Below are 14,682 nucleotides of genomic sequence, written 5' to 3'. Positions count from 1 at the left end.
GGCCTTTATTTAATGTCCACGCTAAGAAATCTCAACTTTCCTTCGGGCTTTTCAGGAGATGATCTGCGCGTTGCATTAATTTCCTTCCAAGCCAGAAATTCTCAATCTCTTTCTAATTAAGAAGAATGTATTCACCTAAAAGGAGGCCTAGGAATGTATGACTGAGAGCTCAATGTCTCCCTTATCATGTGCATATTATCCTCAGCTCCTAGTACTGACATGCAATAAAGAATGTGAGCAACATAAAATCAATTAACGAAACTAGATATGGCAATGCATTAACTTCTAATTTACTTTTCTTTCTGCCTAAAATACATGTTAATGTGGTATCAACAACATAAACACCACCTATAATCTTTAATGACTATAGTATGATAGCAGCTACCATTATTAAACATCTATTATGTGAGCTTTATGTATATTATTTCTTACCTCAAACCTATGAGATAGATTTGTCATTCCAGTTTAGAGATGAATAAAATTTGAGATGTTAACTTATTTGCTCAAAATCACACTTTGTAAGTGGCTAGGCTAGAATCTGACATCCGATCTGCTTCTAGAACTCACATTTTTAAAACTACTTCACAATATGTGGTGTTTCAGTATCTTGTTTTTCTTTCTCCACATTTCACCAATGATATTCTTTTTCCACTGTCTGACAGGAAGTATAGGTAATTAAATAAAATAGGCAGTAGTATTATGTAGTGGAAAATACCACAGGCTTTAGTATCTGAAAGATCTGTGTCCAAAAAACTGACAGTGACCAGAGGGGATGGGTAGGGGGATGGGTGAAATAGGTGATGGGGATTAAGAGTGCACTTAGTGTGATGGGCACTGAGTTAGTAGAGAATTGTTGAACGCTTGAAATATTGTACACTTGAAACAAATATAACATTGTATGCTAACTATATTGGAACTAAATTTAAAAGCTTAATAAAAGAATGAAAAATCTGTGTTCAAGTTGTGACTCTATTATCTACTAGCAATATTACCACCCCAGGAAATTTACTTAACTTTCTGAATAGCCCATTTTTGTCATCTATAAAAGAAGAAGAATTATCTTGCAGAACCATCCTGAAGATTAAATGAGCATGTGTATAAAACATACTGAATGGTGCCTGGTAATGCAGTAAGCATGCAATGAATGCTGTTACTATTTTTAGATATATAAAATAGAATGGGAGCAGAAGAGAGGAATGAGATATGCCCAGAAAATGAAGGACAGAAGTATATGATATTCAGTAGGGAGGATTCCTACTAGTTTCAGTGTCTACACTGAGCACATAAGTCTCCTTTTTAAATCTCTCAGGATAACCCAACGTACTTGAGGCCCATTGCTTAACTACCTCAACATGTTAGTAGGGCCAGTGGTAAATTCTGCCCTGTGAGCCAAGACTGAAAGGAAAAACGAAAGACTGAAGCATACTGTGCATGTGAAGTGTTGGATGTGAAATCAAAGGGCTCTGAGTGTTTTCAAGCTTCTGGGTGGAGTGGGTGTAGGATGGCCCTTACCTCAGGGCACAGCTCTCTTCTATCTCAACCAGGAACTACCCAGGGGACCTTGGGTACTGGGCACAAAGACAGATGAGAGCATGCCAGGACTATCTTACATACACCCTGTCTCAAAACTGGTATAGAAAAGTAAAATTAAATTCCTTAGAGTTCATATCTGGACGTTACTCTGAAACTGTGCAAGGACAGGCCTGTTTCGGGTTTAAACTATGAGCATTTAAAGGGACTGAGGCTTCAGTTTAACGTTGTACACAGAAATAGTTTGTGCTATTTCTACTGGGGAGTTAAAAGGACTTTTTAAGTTATGTAAAAGACTGTGACCTTCTAGAAAAACAACATAGTTACTTTGACTCTTCCAAATATAATCTTTAAGATATTTTAAATAGCAGGCAGCATTATTAGAAAAGGCAAATATTGCTTAAAATAAATTAAGCTATGGACTAAGGGAGCAGTGAGCATTATGACTGCTCTTTAGAAATCTACAAGATCCATGACTTCATGTTTAATAAAAATGTCACAGATGCACAAAGATGTTTTGAGGATTCCATGCATCTAAAAAGAAAGATTTCAGCATACACCATGGCTTTAAGATGAATGGGAGAAAATAATTTTCTAAAACTAAAATAATTTTCTAAAACAATGTTATAATTGTCAAGTTAAAACACTGATTATCTATATGTACAACTTCTTTCACCTCCCAGCTCCATTATTTAAATAATGTTTTTACAGTAGGTCCAAGGCTTAGACAAATTAGACACATGCCAGAAACAAGGCAATTACCTGTATGTTTCATGCCTTAATAATATTCTTCAAACATTAGGAAGCAGGTAGTTTTTTTTTTTTAAGCAGGTAGATTTTAATGTCCATCTTCTTGGTTCTAGCTTTAGAACCTAGCTGCTAGCATTAACTCAATTTGACCTCAAAGAGCACAACTCTGACTCCTGTTCACTCCACCTCCACTCCCAATACTTAGCACATACTTCATTGGACAACTGATAAAAGACATTAGAGAGTACCCTGGTAAAGACACCATGTTAAAACCAGTAGCTAATTTCTGTGAAGAATCCAGGTAAGAATGAATCCAGGTAAGAATGATGTACGTACCTGTACCACAGGATCTTTTGGTTGGTGTGATTAACGAGACATGAGCTGTGTCTGTGCATGGCCCACCTAGAAAAAGAAAGGCAGGCACATCAGTCAGGACATATCTTCTACATGCCCAAAGTTGCTATCTTGGATAAAGAGAAACCTCAAAGGCAAGGATAAACCTGCAAATATGCATGAAGAGGGGCATCTCCAAAGCTGGAGATGGTGGTGGTAGTGGTAGTGGTGGTAGTTAATTCTAATGACCTAATTTTAGTCCAGCTATTTAGAGGATAGGTCCATATTCTTTCTATATCATAACGTGCTTTTCATAAAAAACAATGGAATTTCATACTGTTCATAAGTTAAGGATAAAATTTTAACTAGAATTCTAATCCGGATGCAAGGAAATTACCAATAAGTTTGGGGAGATGAGTTTTTCACCAGAGTAATAAGCAGGAGTACTCCCTCTGAAAGTGATCTCAGTGGTTACCCCACTTTTGAATTTATTGCAAAACTAGTCTTCTTTAAAGAGAACTCCAGGGCAGCCTAGGTGGCTCAGTGATTTAGCACCACCTTCAGCCCAGGGCGCGATCCTGGAGAAGCAGGATCGAATCCCATGTCAGGCTCCCTGCATGGAGCCTGCATCTCCCTCTGCCTGTGTCTCTGCCTCTCTCTTTCTGTTCTCATGAATAAATAAAATCTTAAAAAAATAAATAAAGAGAATTCCATAAGGAACAAAACACTGCTTTACAAAAAAAAAAAAAAAAGGATCATTCTAATAAAGCATTACTGAACAAGGAAGAACACTTAGTTTAACTATAAGAATATGACAAGAAGAGAGGCCTTTTATGGAATCTTTGTGAGCCCAGAGATCTAGAGATCTGGTGGATAAGCATAATTCAAGAGTATGCACAAGATACAGTCAGTTACTGGGTGAAGTTTTGGAAAGCAGTAATTTCACGCTGCAGAATCAGGACCACCAACAAATTCTTACGTTGATATTGATACATACACCAACCCTCCCAATGTTGGGGACCATGCCCTACCTTCTGAAGTTACTGTATAACAAAATATCAATGGTTCTCAACATGCCCAAGGAGGGGCAGTGATGATGATCATGAAGGAATACAACACACAGGCAAATGTTATATTATTTTGAAAAGGCTTCTTGGGTGATGATGACTAGCAAAGGAAAACATGGTTTCCTGGCATAGCTGTATGTGAACTATGACAAAACTTATCACTGAAGTTACCCATTAAAAAGAAAGGGAGGATGAAAGAGCTCTGAGCCCTATTCCAGAGTTTATGTTACCAACATCCATTGGTTTAGAGACCTAGAGATCCCACCTAAGAAGTTAATCATTAGTACACTCTTTCCAAAGCCATATACGAAGGCCATAACAGCAGCAAACTTTAGTAGGTATATGAAGACACAGAGAGTAAACAGGAAAAGGGAGGAAAAACCAAGCAAGTGTATTGTTAACGCCAAAGAGCACTTAGAAAATCCTACAATGTGCCACTCCATGGGTTAGTCTCATGCAAAGGGAGTTTATAAATCTTTTTAGGAAGACAAAATTTGTGTACATAAAGAACAATACATGACAGCAATAAAGAGCTGAATGGGAAATGACCAAGTGCCTGCCAAAGAATATGGAACAAGTAATAAATGCTAAATGTAATCAGAAGAATGATATTCACCATTTGCCAGTATCACCTGGAAATACTTCTCAAGAATTTGAAAATGAGACAAAGAATAAACTGAAAGTTAGAAAGGCAAAAAGAGCGTTTAAGTTGAAAAATTTTCCTACAAACATCATTATCATTAGAGAAAGCTTCACATACAAAAATCCAGAGTCCAAATGGGCAACCGTGCCATGAAAAATAGGCAACATGGAGTGACAATGAGCTGCAGGAAAATCTGACACAAATCCCATATCAGAACCCTTTGGACAATGGCTTCTACAGCTTCATAAAAACACTTTAGCTTTTGCCTCCATGTGAGGTTTTTGATTTTGGTTTTTGCTGTTGTTGTCTGAAGCATTCTTATTTCTGGGGGAATTAAAGGCTGTTAGAGAAGACTTAAAGTCCTGCAACTACTCCCTACTTGCTGAGTAATCCTGGATAAGTTTAACAGAAAAGTAGGCATAGTAAATTGCCTATAAGCCACAGTGTTGATGAGATCATCTGTACAAAAAGACTTTATAAACTATAAAGCTTTATATTATATATCACTTTTTCTATCACCAGACTTTATGCTCCAGGAGCCAAGACCCACTATGTCATCTACTCTTGGGTCATGACTATGTGAACAGTGAGCAATTAATAGTGTTTATTAAGTAACCACTGGAAGCTGCTCGATGAAATCAGGAGAGTAATGTGCATTTTTTTAAAAAACCTTTTTTTTTAAATTGAAACATTACAGTAAGAATTAAATACTGGAATTAAGTGTGTCAATCTTATTTAAGACACACTGAAAGTTTTTTTTTGTATATTTTTTTATTGGAGTTCGATTTGCCAACATATAACATCCAGTGCTCATCCCATCAAGTGTCCCTCTCAGTGCCCGTCACCCAGGCACCCCATCCCCCCGCCCACTTCCCCTTCCACTACCCCTTGTTCATTTCCCAGAGTTAGATCTCTCTCATGTTCTATCACCCTCTCTGATATTTCCCACTCATTTCCTCTCCTTTCCCCATTAATCCCTTTCACTATTTTTTAAAATTCCCCCAAGGAATGAAACCATATGTCTGTCCTTCTCTGATTGACTTCACTCAGCATAACACCCTCCAGTTCTATCCACCTTGAAGCAAATGGTGGGTATTTGTTGTTTCTAATGGCTGAGTAATATTCCATTGTATAGGGAACCCTGGGTGGCGCAGCGGTTTAGCGCCTGCCTTTGGCCCAGGGCGCGATCCTGGAGACCTGGGATCGAATCCCACGTCGGGCTCCCGGTGCATGGAGCCTGCTTCTCCCTCTGCCTATGTCTCTGCCTCTCTCTCTCTCTCTCTCTGTGTGACTATCATAAATAAATAAAATTTAAAAAAAAAAAAAAAAAAATATTCCATTGTATATATAGACCACATGCACTGAAAGGTTTTAACAGATACACACACACACTTTTTTTTTTTAATTTTATTTATTTATTCATGAGACACACACAGAGAGAGAGAGAGAGAGAGAGAGAGAGAGGCAGAGACACAGGCAGAGACACAGGCAGAGGGAGAAGCAGGCTCCATGAAGGGAGCCCGACGTGGGACTGGATCCCGGGTCTCCAGGATCACACCCCGGGCCAAAGGCAGCGCTAAACTACTGAGCCACCCAGGGATCCCCCACACACACTCTTATGTAGCAACCATCAGATAAAAACATTAGAATATTTCCAGAATCTAGAAAGTTCAAAGGAGCATTTTCAAAATAGAGATTCCCAAACCCAGACTATGGAAATTTTGATGCAACAATGGGTAAGGCTGGGTATAGGAAGTGATCTTAGTGCACATTTTAAAACCAGCTGAACACAATGTAAATATTAACAGCCCAGTCAGTTCCAATCTCTGGTAACATTTTCTTTAACTCCCAGCTCAACATCTGGCCAACATCACTGAGTACCCACTAAATGGTGAACTGCACGGAACACAAGATTCAATAACAGCATAACTTCCAGAATACTTTTTTCAAAGGACATAAAAGAATTCATCCAGTAAAATTATGAGAGAAGGGAGAAACTGGCCAATTCAAAATCCCTAGAGAAATTTAGCTGGGATTCATGACTTAACACTCCCATATTCACAAATGTAATCTTTACCTCAATCTGTGGGTTGAGAGTTGGTCCTTTTTTAAAATTTCTAATGAATGAATTTCTATGGGTTTTGGCAAATATGCAAAAACTTTAAGGCTACCTAGCATATCTCAACATGCATCATCATGAAAGTGTTCTCCAGAGAGCTTGTTAAAATAACAACCCAATCCAATGTATTCACTACATTATAGTAAAGTACAAATAGAACCATAGTTGAGCCAAAACAAACTGACAGCATGAGTAAGTATCAGTGATAATATAACCCAGCTTTGATAATTGGACAGTATTATAAACAGAGAGCTTGGAATTAAGTTTGGTCTGGTAGACTATAACCTATGAAACTCTTTAAAATCCAAAACAGATGCATATGAGCACTGCACATATATTCTACACTAATTGTGCTGTCAAACAAAATTCCTATACGCTCAAAAGGAGTAGTCATAGGACATTATATCTACCAGTACACAGTTATAGGTCTTCCTCAACTTACAATGGAGTTATGTCCTGATAAAGCCTGAAAATCCTAAGTAAGAAATGGTGAAAATCCAAAGTTAGAAATGCACTTAATACATCTAATCTACCAAATACTATAGTTAGCCCAGCTTACCTTAAGTCTCCTCAGAACACCTGCATTAACCTATAGGTGGGCAAGATCATCTAACATAAAGCCTATTTTAAATTAAGTTTGAATATCTCATGTAATTTATTGAGTAGTGTCCTAAGGGGAAAAACAGAATGGTTGTATGGGTACAGAATGGTTCTAAGTGTGTTTACCCTTGTGAAGGTAAGGCTGACTGGGAGCTGTTCTCCCTGCTGCTGCCCAGCACGAGAGGATACCGTGCCATATACTGTTAGCCCGGGAAAAGATCCCAATTCAAAATTCAAGTATGGTTTCTACTGAATGTATATGGCTTTCACACCATTATAAAGATCCTAAGTTGAACCACTGTTAGGTCAGGGACCATCTGTAATTCCAAATCAACTCTGGTAAAATGAATACAGAAAATTAAGACCATTCAAAGGAAACCTTTTCAAGTTTTTGTCCACAACAAGAACAACAACAACAACAAAAAATACAACATGGGTGCCATGTGGTTAAAGCAAACAAAATAATTTTGAGAGTTGATAGTAAGGATCAAAGTCAGGGCACCTGCTCCATCAAGGAAGGGAGTGGACTTTTCTTTATTGAGCTTTCTAATGCCCGAGAAGGGTGGCATATGGTCCAATAAGTCACTGTAAACCCTGCTCCTACTTTTGGCCCTATATCCTCTTCTTCCCAAGCAGCAGGGTAGACAGAGCTAATAACTAAAGAGCAAGGTGAGGAAGCCTCTTTATAATTGGGTTTTATAAACGAATGTGATTTATGTGTATGTGCATCTGTGTTATGTGTTCAGTGTGATCATAGTTAGGAAAAGAAATGTATTTCTTTACATTTTCAGAATGATTCACACCATTACTCTCTAGCCTACAGTAGTGGCAACTTTTGGGTTTTTGAATATTAAAAAACAACAACAACACAAAAGTTCTTTGTTTAATGACAGGGTCTCTGGAGATTCTGAACCAAATGGTATCAGGATTAACCAACCTGAACTACCATTTAGCCAACCACTAGGAGTACTTTTTGCTTTCTTTTGCTAAAGCATATTAAATATCTGATTTTTTCAAATTTCTTCACTATCTGAAGATATTTATTGACAGATTATAATTTTGCATCTGATATTACATTCAGAAGACTTTTTCCTAAGTTTTAACAATTTATAATCTGGAATTTGCAAGTTTGTGGTTTGTGAGCAGAAATCTGAATACACTATTTTGTCTTCTAGGGATGTTCTCTTCTTGTATTAAACGTGTGATACATAATGTAGCACTATGGATTGCATTTGCAATTCCACATGAAAGGCATGAAATAAAATTCTTCAGCTATATTCCCAACAAGAACTCTTTATAGCATTTCTAATAGGGTAGTGGATTTTCTTGGAGAAACAGTACTAATTTCAGCCCTGTACAGTTGAAGACAGGGGTCAAATCTGCATACTAAGTTCACTATAATCTGCAAAACCAGGAGTGAATAAAGGTATTCCATTAATTATCAACACTCATATTTCAAGCTGAAGTTGCAGAATTCTTGAATTTTCTGTCAGTCTCCTGTAGAGTTACTGAGCATGTAAAAAAATACCTCAGAGCCTACCCATGTAGTAGTCAACCCAACAGACTAGGGGTTGGAGACTATGTCTCAGGGAGGAAACAAAGTACACAGGGTTGGAGGCAGCTGCATTTAGGATGGCAATCATCTTAGGCACTCCAGATCTAAGGCTGAGTAAATATAGAAAAATAGTATTTCTCCTTAACCTTGAAAATAATAGAGATCAACAATTTACTCAGAAAGGTTTTGTTAAAACAGCTGTGCTGACTGGTTATTTTTGGCTCCTGGATCCATAGCCCTCATTGGCTGCAGTTATACCATGTGGTAAAGTACATCAATTAGGAAAAATGGACTGTCAAGGAGTCAGTCAGCTAAAAATTGCCAAAACCTCAATAATCAAATATTCTACTCTTAGCTCTTTCATGGTATCTACAAAAAATTAATACACAAAATAGCCATTCCTTTTGCAGATTTATAACACTTCAATATTCTTACTTAATTAACAAGACATTTACATAACAGTATCTAATTAATTTCCAACTAAAGACGCTATGGGCTAATTAGAAATGCATCATCCTTTTTTTTTTTTTTTTTTTTTAACCGGCTTGTCAATTCCACTCTCTCATAATCTGCACATTGTTTACTGTGCAGGATTCTCACTTTTCTAGGCTCAGTGTTCAAAAGGTGATTCAAGAGCTACAATTCTCCTCCCTCTCAAGAGATTTATAATATCTTATCAATAATTTTTGATGAGGCAACTCAAAAAAAAAAGTAAAACCCAAGCCCTCCAAAAACCCCAAAATCCTATACAACAGGCTTAGTAAAATGAACTCTACTTGTCTCCTGATTTGGCCATATTATGAATGTAAAACTGTCTTTTAAAAATATTCAAAGAATCTATATTTCTTCACTAGCAAAATATTCCTTCTTTAAAAGCCTACAATAGACACATGGAGAGACTTAAAGTAGTAAATGGTAAGAAACAAACAGTAAGAAATGAATATCAGGGGCAGATAAAAAAGCACAAGAAAATAAGTCATCTCCCTCAGAAAAGGTGATCCTCCAACCTCACCTTAAACCTACAATTCATGAATTATTTTAATCAGAAAGAACACACCTAATCTGTCTACATAATTGAGTTTGAAAAGCACCATCGATTAAAAACAAGGATACATAAAGATGTAATGAGTGAGAATCTAAGTTTACAGAAAATCTTCAGCACAGATAATAGCCCTCCCATTTCTCCAAATGAAACCTCCAAATTAAACCATTTACAAAGCTTGTTACAGAATCTAAGTGTTAATCTCTCAGAAGTTCTAATCCTAATTTATTGTGTGATCTCTCACATCATTTAGAGCTAAATTCATGAGAAGGGGATTTTCAAAGTGAGTCAGAAGTTGCTATTGGTAGCTATCTATTTTGTTCATAAAGGGCTTCTCAAAATTTCATTACCATTCTATCCTGCTCCCCAAAATAATTATAGTGTTGGGCAGCTCTGCAAATGTTAGTGTATGTTTGTATGTGAGTATGCTTATTAGCCTATTTGGCTCAATAGAAATAAAATTTGTAATTCTCCCACACCACCTTCCCCTGGGAACAACACTACAAGCAAAATGAAATCAGGAATGTTTTCCATTTGCCTAGTACCGATGGACTCTTCTATAGGAGTTAAAGTGGACATCCTGCTGGGTGCAGGGGATGTATGTTGAAGAAATAGTCTCTCATGACCCAGCAATGGCCTTATATGGAATGAGCCTCAAGGGCAAGAGCAAAGTCGTACTTGTTTTAGTAATCTAGTATGTTTGGTGTTCAAAAATAGTTTTTACTGCTGAATGAAAATGATCCAGGCCAAAAGCAATTACTGAACATACATAACTATTCAGAAGGGATATGGAACTATTATAAATATAATGGATTTTTGCCATATTTACATGTTGATCTAGCATAGCAGTTCTCAAAAATTTTGGTCTTGGGGCCCACCCCCTTTTCTTAAAGATTTTATTAATTTATTTTAGAGATGGAGAGAGAGACCAAGGGAGTGGGGTGGGGTGGGAACAGAGAGAGAGGGATTAGCAGACTCCATACTCAGAGGCAAGCCCCACATGGAACTCGATCTCAGAACCCTGAGATCATGACTTGAGCCAAAATCAAGAGTCAGATGCTTAACCAACTGAGCCACCCAGGCACCCCTTTGGGATCTTTTTATACTTAAAAATTATTAAGGACACTAAAGACCTTCTGCTTATGTGGGATATATCTGCTGATATGTACCTGATCTAAAATTAAAGCTGAACTGCTTCTCTCTCTGCCTCTCTTTCTGTCATGAATAAATAAAATCTAAAAAATAAAAATAAAAAATAAAATTAAAGCTGAAAAAATTTAAAAATATAACTTCATTTAAAATTCATAAAAATAACTACAGGTCAACATAAAAACATACTGCTTTAGAAAAAGAAACCATGCATTTGGGGATCCCTGGGTGGACTCAGAGGTTTGGTGCCTGCCTTTGGCCCAGGGCGCGATCCTGGAGTCCCAGGATCGAGTCCCGCGTCAGGCTCCTGGCATGGAGCCTGCTTCTCCCTCTGCCTGTGTCTCTACCTCTCTCTCCTCTCTCTCTCTCTCTCTTTCTATGTCTATCATGAATAAATAAATAAAATCTTAAAAAAAACCCATGCAGTTTTTTGAAAATTATGAAAGCTATCTGTCTTAACAGACTTCTGAATTTTCACATCTGCATGTGCATTCAATTTTTAATGAGGGCTATCAATAAAATTCACCCTTCCACAGATACACAACCGGAAAAGGAAGGACTCCAAATGGGTCTTTGAGACCTCTAAAGGTTCTTAGACCATACTTTGAGAACCACTGGTATAGAACAAAACAATGACCCTAATAAAGGTTAATATAATTTCCAATTTCTCCATACTTTTCTCATGTGCCAACTGGCTTATTCTGGTCTGGCAGAGACCTTGCACTACTATTAGTATCAGTAAGACACTTAGCACATTCTCAACGAAATGTTAAATATTTAAGTAAATAAAGGCAAGAGATAATGGAATCAACTCTACAGTCATAATTTCAACCTAGGACATTCTGTTTCTGCTACCTATGTAGAGAATAAAAACATGTTTCAAGGAATTAAAAAAGATTCTGAGCCGCTAAGTGTTTGATTTCAGTTTTTCAGATGTGATCTCTCACCCAGAACCCTAATAACCAAAACAGAGCTTCCAATATATTAAGAAACTAACAAAACACCCAATATCAAGATTGCAAAATGTGAATAAAGTCCAATAGCAAATAACACTGAAATTCCAAGACACTACCACCTTAGGGATCAAAATTAGACTCCTTTTTTGAGGGGTCAAAATATCACCTGGCTAATACTTCTATTTTTAGATACTTGTTTCTCTCCGTGATAAAGCATATTTAATATGGATATGAAATCAGGAGCTGTCACTTCTTCAATTTAGGCTTCAGTTCTGACTATTTACAGGCATAACTAACGCCCAACACAGATTTCTATATTTGCATTTTACCATCAACATGAGCATGAATCTCATAACACATTAATGGAGAAACCACTCAGCATTAGAAGAGCTTTTATTTTTGACATAGTTCAGCTACTAAGAGCATTCTTATAAATCTTGGCCCGTGTCAGCAACCAAAAGGCTGCAATGCCTTCCTCTAAAAGAGAGGTGACTTGTGCATGTTCTTCATAAGAAGCTTCACAGAAAATGGAAAAAGACTTCTATTTAGGCAATAGGTATTTCCCTGTGGACATTTAAAAAGAATTCTGAACACAGGTCCCTTCCTCCCTGGTTCTTGGCTGAGCCTCTCCCATAAGTTGCTGTGCCACGTCTGGCAAAGTGTCCAGTGATGCTGAATGAAAGGTAACCTGCGTTCAAACTTCTTTTTACAGAAGTAAACACTAGAAAGTCTTGCTAATGGGACCTCTCTTTGCAAAAATAATAGCTAAAAATGCCACAATTTGAATTATGTAGTAAAGCGGTTTTATACTGCTATTTTGGAATTAAAAAACTTCCTTACAAAGATGGCATCCTATGGTTTTTATTAAATCTAAAAAACTGTCCTTTTGACAGATTAAAAAGTGAGATGGTTTATGAAATGACAGAACATGTGAATAGAAAATGGAAGTTTATGTAGTTGCTTTGGCTCTGGCAGCTATGAATTTTAGGAGAAGTTCACAAACACAATTAAAATATAAGGTTAAAATAACTACTTCTAACACACTCAAATAGATGGTCCTATTATAATATGATTTTTTTCAGCCAATACTTCTGTCATAGTAAGACTTAGATTCAGTTTAGAATCAGCACAGTGTCACCCATTACCTGTATCTACACAAAATAAAAATATGACAACTGCAAAGGGCTAAAGCTGTGTGAAATGTAGTTGTTCACTGTGACCTTTATTTTCACAGCAGTACAGAGCACTTCATTTAATAAGAACATAAAACAAAATCTGCATTTGCAGAGATGGGGGCAGTGATAACGCTGCTTCAAAATCTAGTCTTGAGTATCAGTAACTTTATAATCTAATCTCCTAGGTGCCTGAGGAAATCTTTATGGGAAACAAGCCTTTCAGATTTGCAGACTTCTTAAGGGAGCCTTAAACATGAGTATTTAAAGTCTGCTAGTCTTCTGTCTGACAAAGGGGAATCCCAAAGGGGGAAATTCAGGTGACAAAAGAAATACTATTTCTTTTTTTGACTGTGCTATTTGCACAGTCAAAAAAAGAAGGGAGGGAGGGAAGGAGATGGGTTGGGGGGCCTGTCTCCCCTTATTCCAAAATCTCTGGTGGTTAAAAGAGATTAACTGTTACCACAACAAGGCAACTGAATTTCAAACTTTGGTCGGGGAACTGCCTTTTTGAGTTGTTTCATCTTGGGGATACTGAATGGCACAGTCACAGAAAATAATAAACGAATATTAAGTTGCTCCAAATCAGGTTCAAGCAATAACAAATCTCTCCTTAATGTACCAAAACACATGAAGTAGGTTTCCAAAAGTAAAAAAGAGTTAGAAAACTTTCTAAGTATTTAAATCAGTAAGCATTTACACTGAGTACTGTTTGCCAAGACTGTACTGGGCACTCTGGGAAACAGCAAAACAACATATAATAAAGTCTCTGCAAATTGTAGGTTTACTCTCTAAGCTGGTATAAGGAGATGATATTATTAGGTCAAAGAGGTAACCAAAACAATATGGGATTAAATGTTATAGTAAGAAGTATAGAAATTCCTCGGATGTAGCAATTAGTGTGGATAAATAGGTTTGAGACAGTTTCCAAGAACATGAATAAAAATAGTAAGACAAGTGCCAAAGTGTCTCCTGAGAAAATAAGGGTCTAGCTTGGCTCAGAGCTGAGAATCACTGCTGAAATGGGTAAGCAGGTCAGATACAATAAAGGTCCAGATTATAGGGGAGGATGTGTGATATACAATTAAGAATCTGAATGACCAGACAGGTGATGATAAGGCCATTAAAGATTTTTCTTTCTTGTCTAACATGATTTGAATGGGAGACTCATTTGACAAATTTATGGACTAGGACAAGACTGGAGGCAAGATATGGCTGTAAATGCTACAAAAACACAATGGTGGCAGTGACAACTTCCCAGACCTTTGATATTTCTCTATCGAGTTAACTAGAGGATCATGAACAAAAACACATTAGGAACTATAGCCAATATCAGGGTAATTAAGAATAAGATTTAGTTTGTGTACTTGGTACAATATATAAAGTTAATAAATGAAAGTTATATATTGCAATAAATTCAGAACTCTAGATGAAACTGACATTTTTAGTAATACTGATTTCAAAATTGACATTAAATGAGGTAGAAAATATGAATAGCCCAGTATCAGGCCAATCAGTTTTATGAGTAAGTTCTTCAAGCTTTCAAAGAATAGATACATTACATAATGTGAGAGCATAAGACAAAAATTTGTGTTACAGCACAGGAAAAGATAAAAAGATTTCTATGAGATTAATGTAACTGATGCCAAAACTAAACAGGAATAGCATGCCTATCATATATAAACATACACACACACACACACACACACACACACACACAACTCACTTATTAAAAACGTGTAAAATTTAAAATAAAATCAGCATTT

The 14,682-nt window shown here is 36.8% G+C and overlaps 1 protein-coding gene across 3 annotated transcripts in view; it reads right to left on the bottom strand.

Annotated features, from left to right (window-relative positions):
- ZFAND3 (zinc finger AN1-type containing 3) overlaps window positions 1-14,682 on the bottom strand; it is a 324,904-nt gene that overhangs the window by 55,609 nt on the left and 254,613 nt on the right. For all 3 annotated transcript variants that reach the window (XM_038553941.1, XM_038553939.1, XM_038553940.1), the window contains one exon: window positions 2,617-2,682. In XM_038553941.1, coding sequence (XP_038409869.1) covers window positions 2,617-2,682 — 66 coding nt within the window. The remainder of the gene's footprint in view (window positions 1-2,616; window positions 2,683-14,682) is intronic.

The sequence above is a fragment of the Canis lupus genome, chromosome 12 (genome assembly GCF_011100685.1).
Source record: "Canis lupus familiaris isolate Mischka breed German Shepherd chromosome 12, alternate assembly UU_Cfam_GSD_1.0, whole genome shotgun sequence".
NCBI lineage: Eukaryota > Metazoa > Chordata > Mammalia > Carnivora > Canidae > Canis > Canis lupus.
The sequence above is the reverse complement of the archived record's forward strand: the minus strand, read 5'-3'. Positions and strand labels throughout refer to the sequence as shown.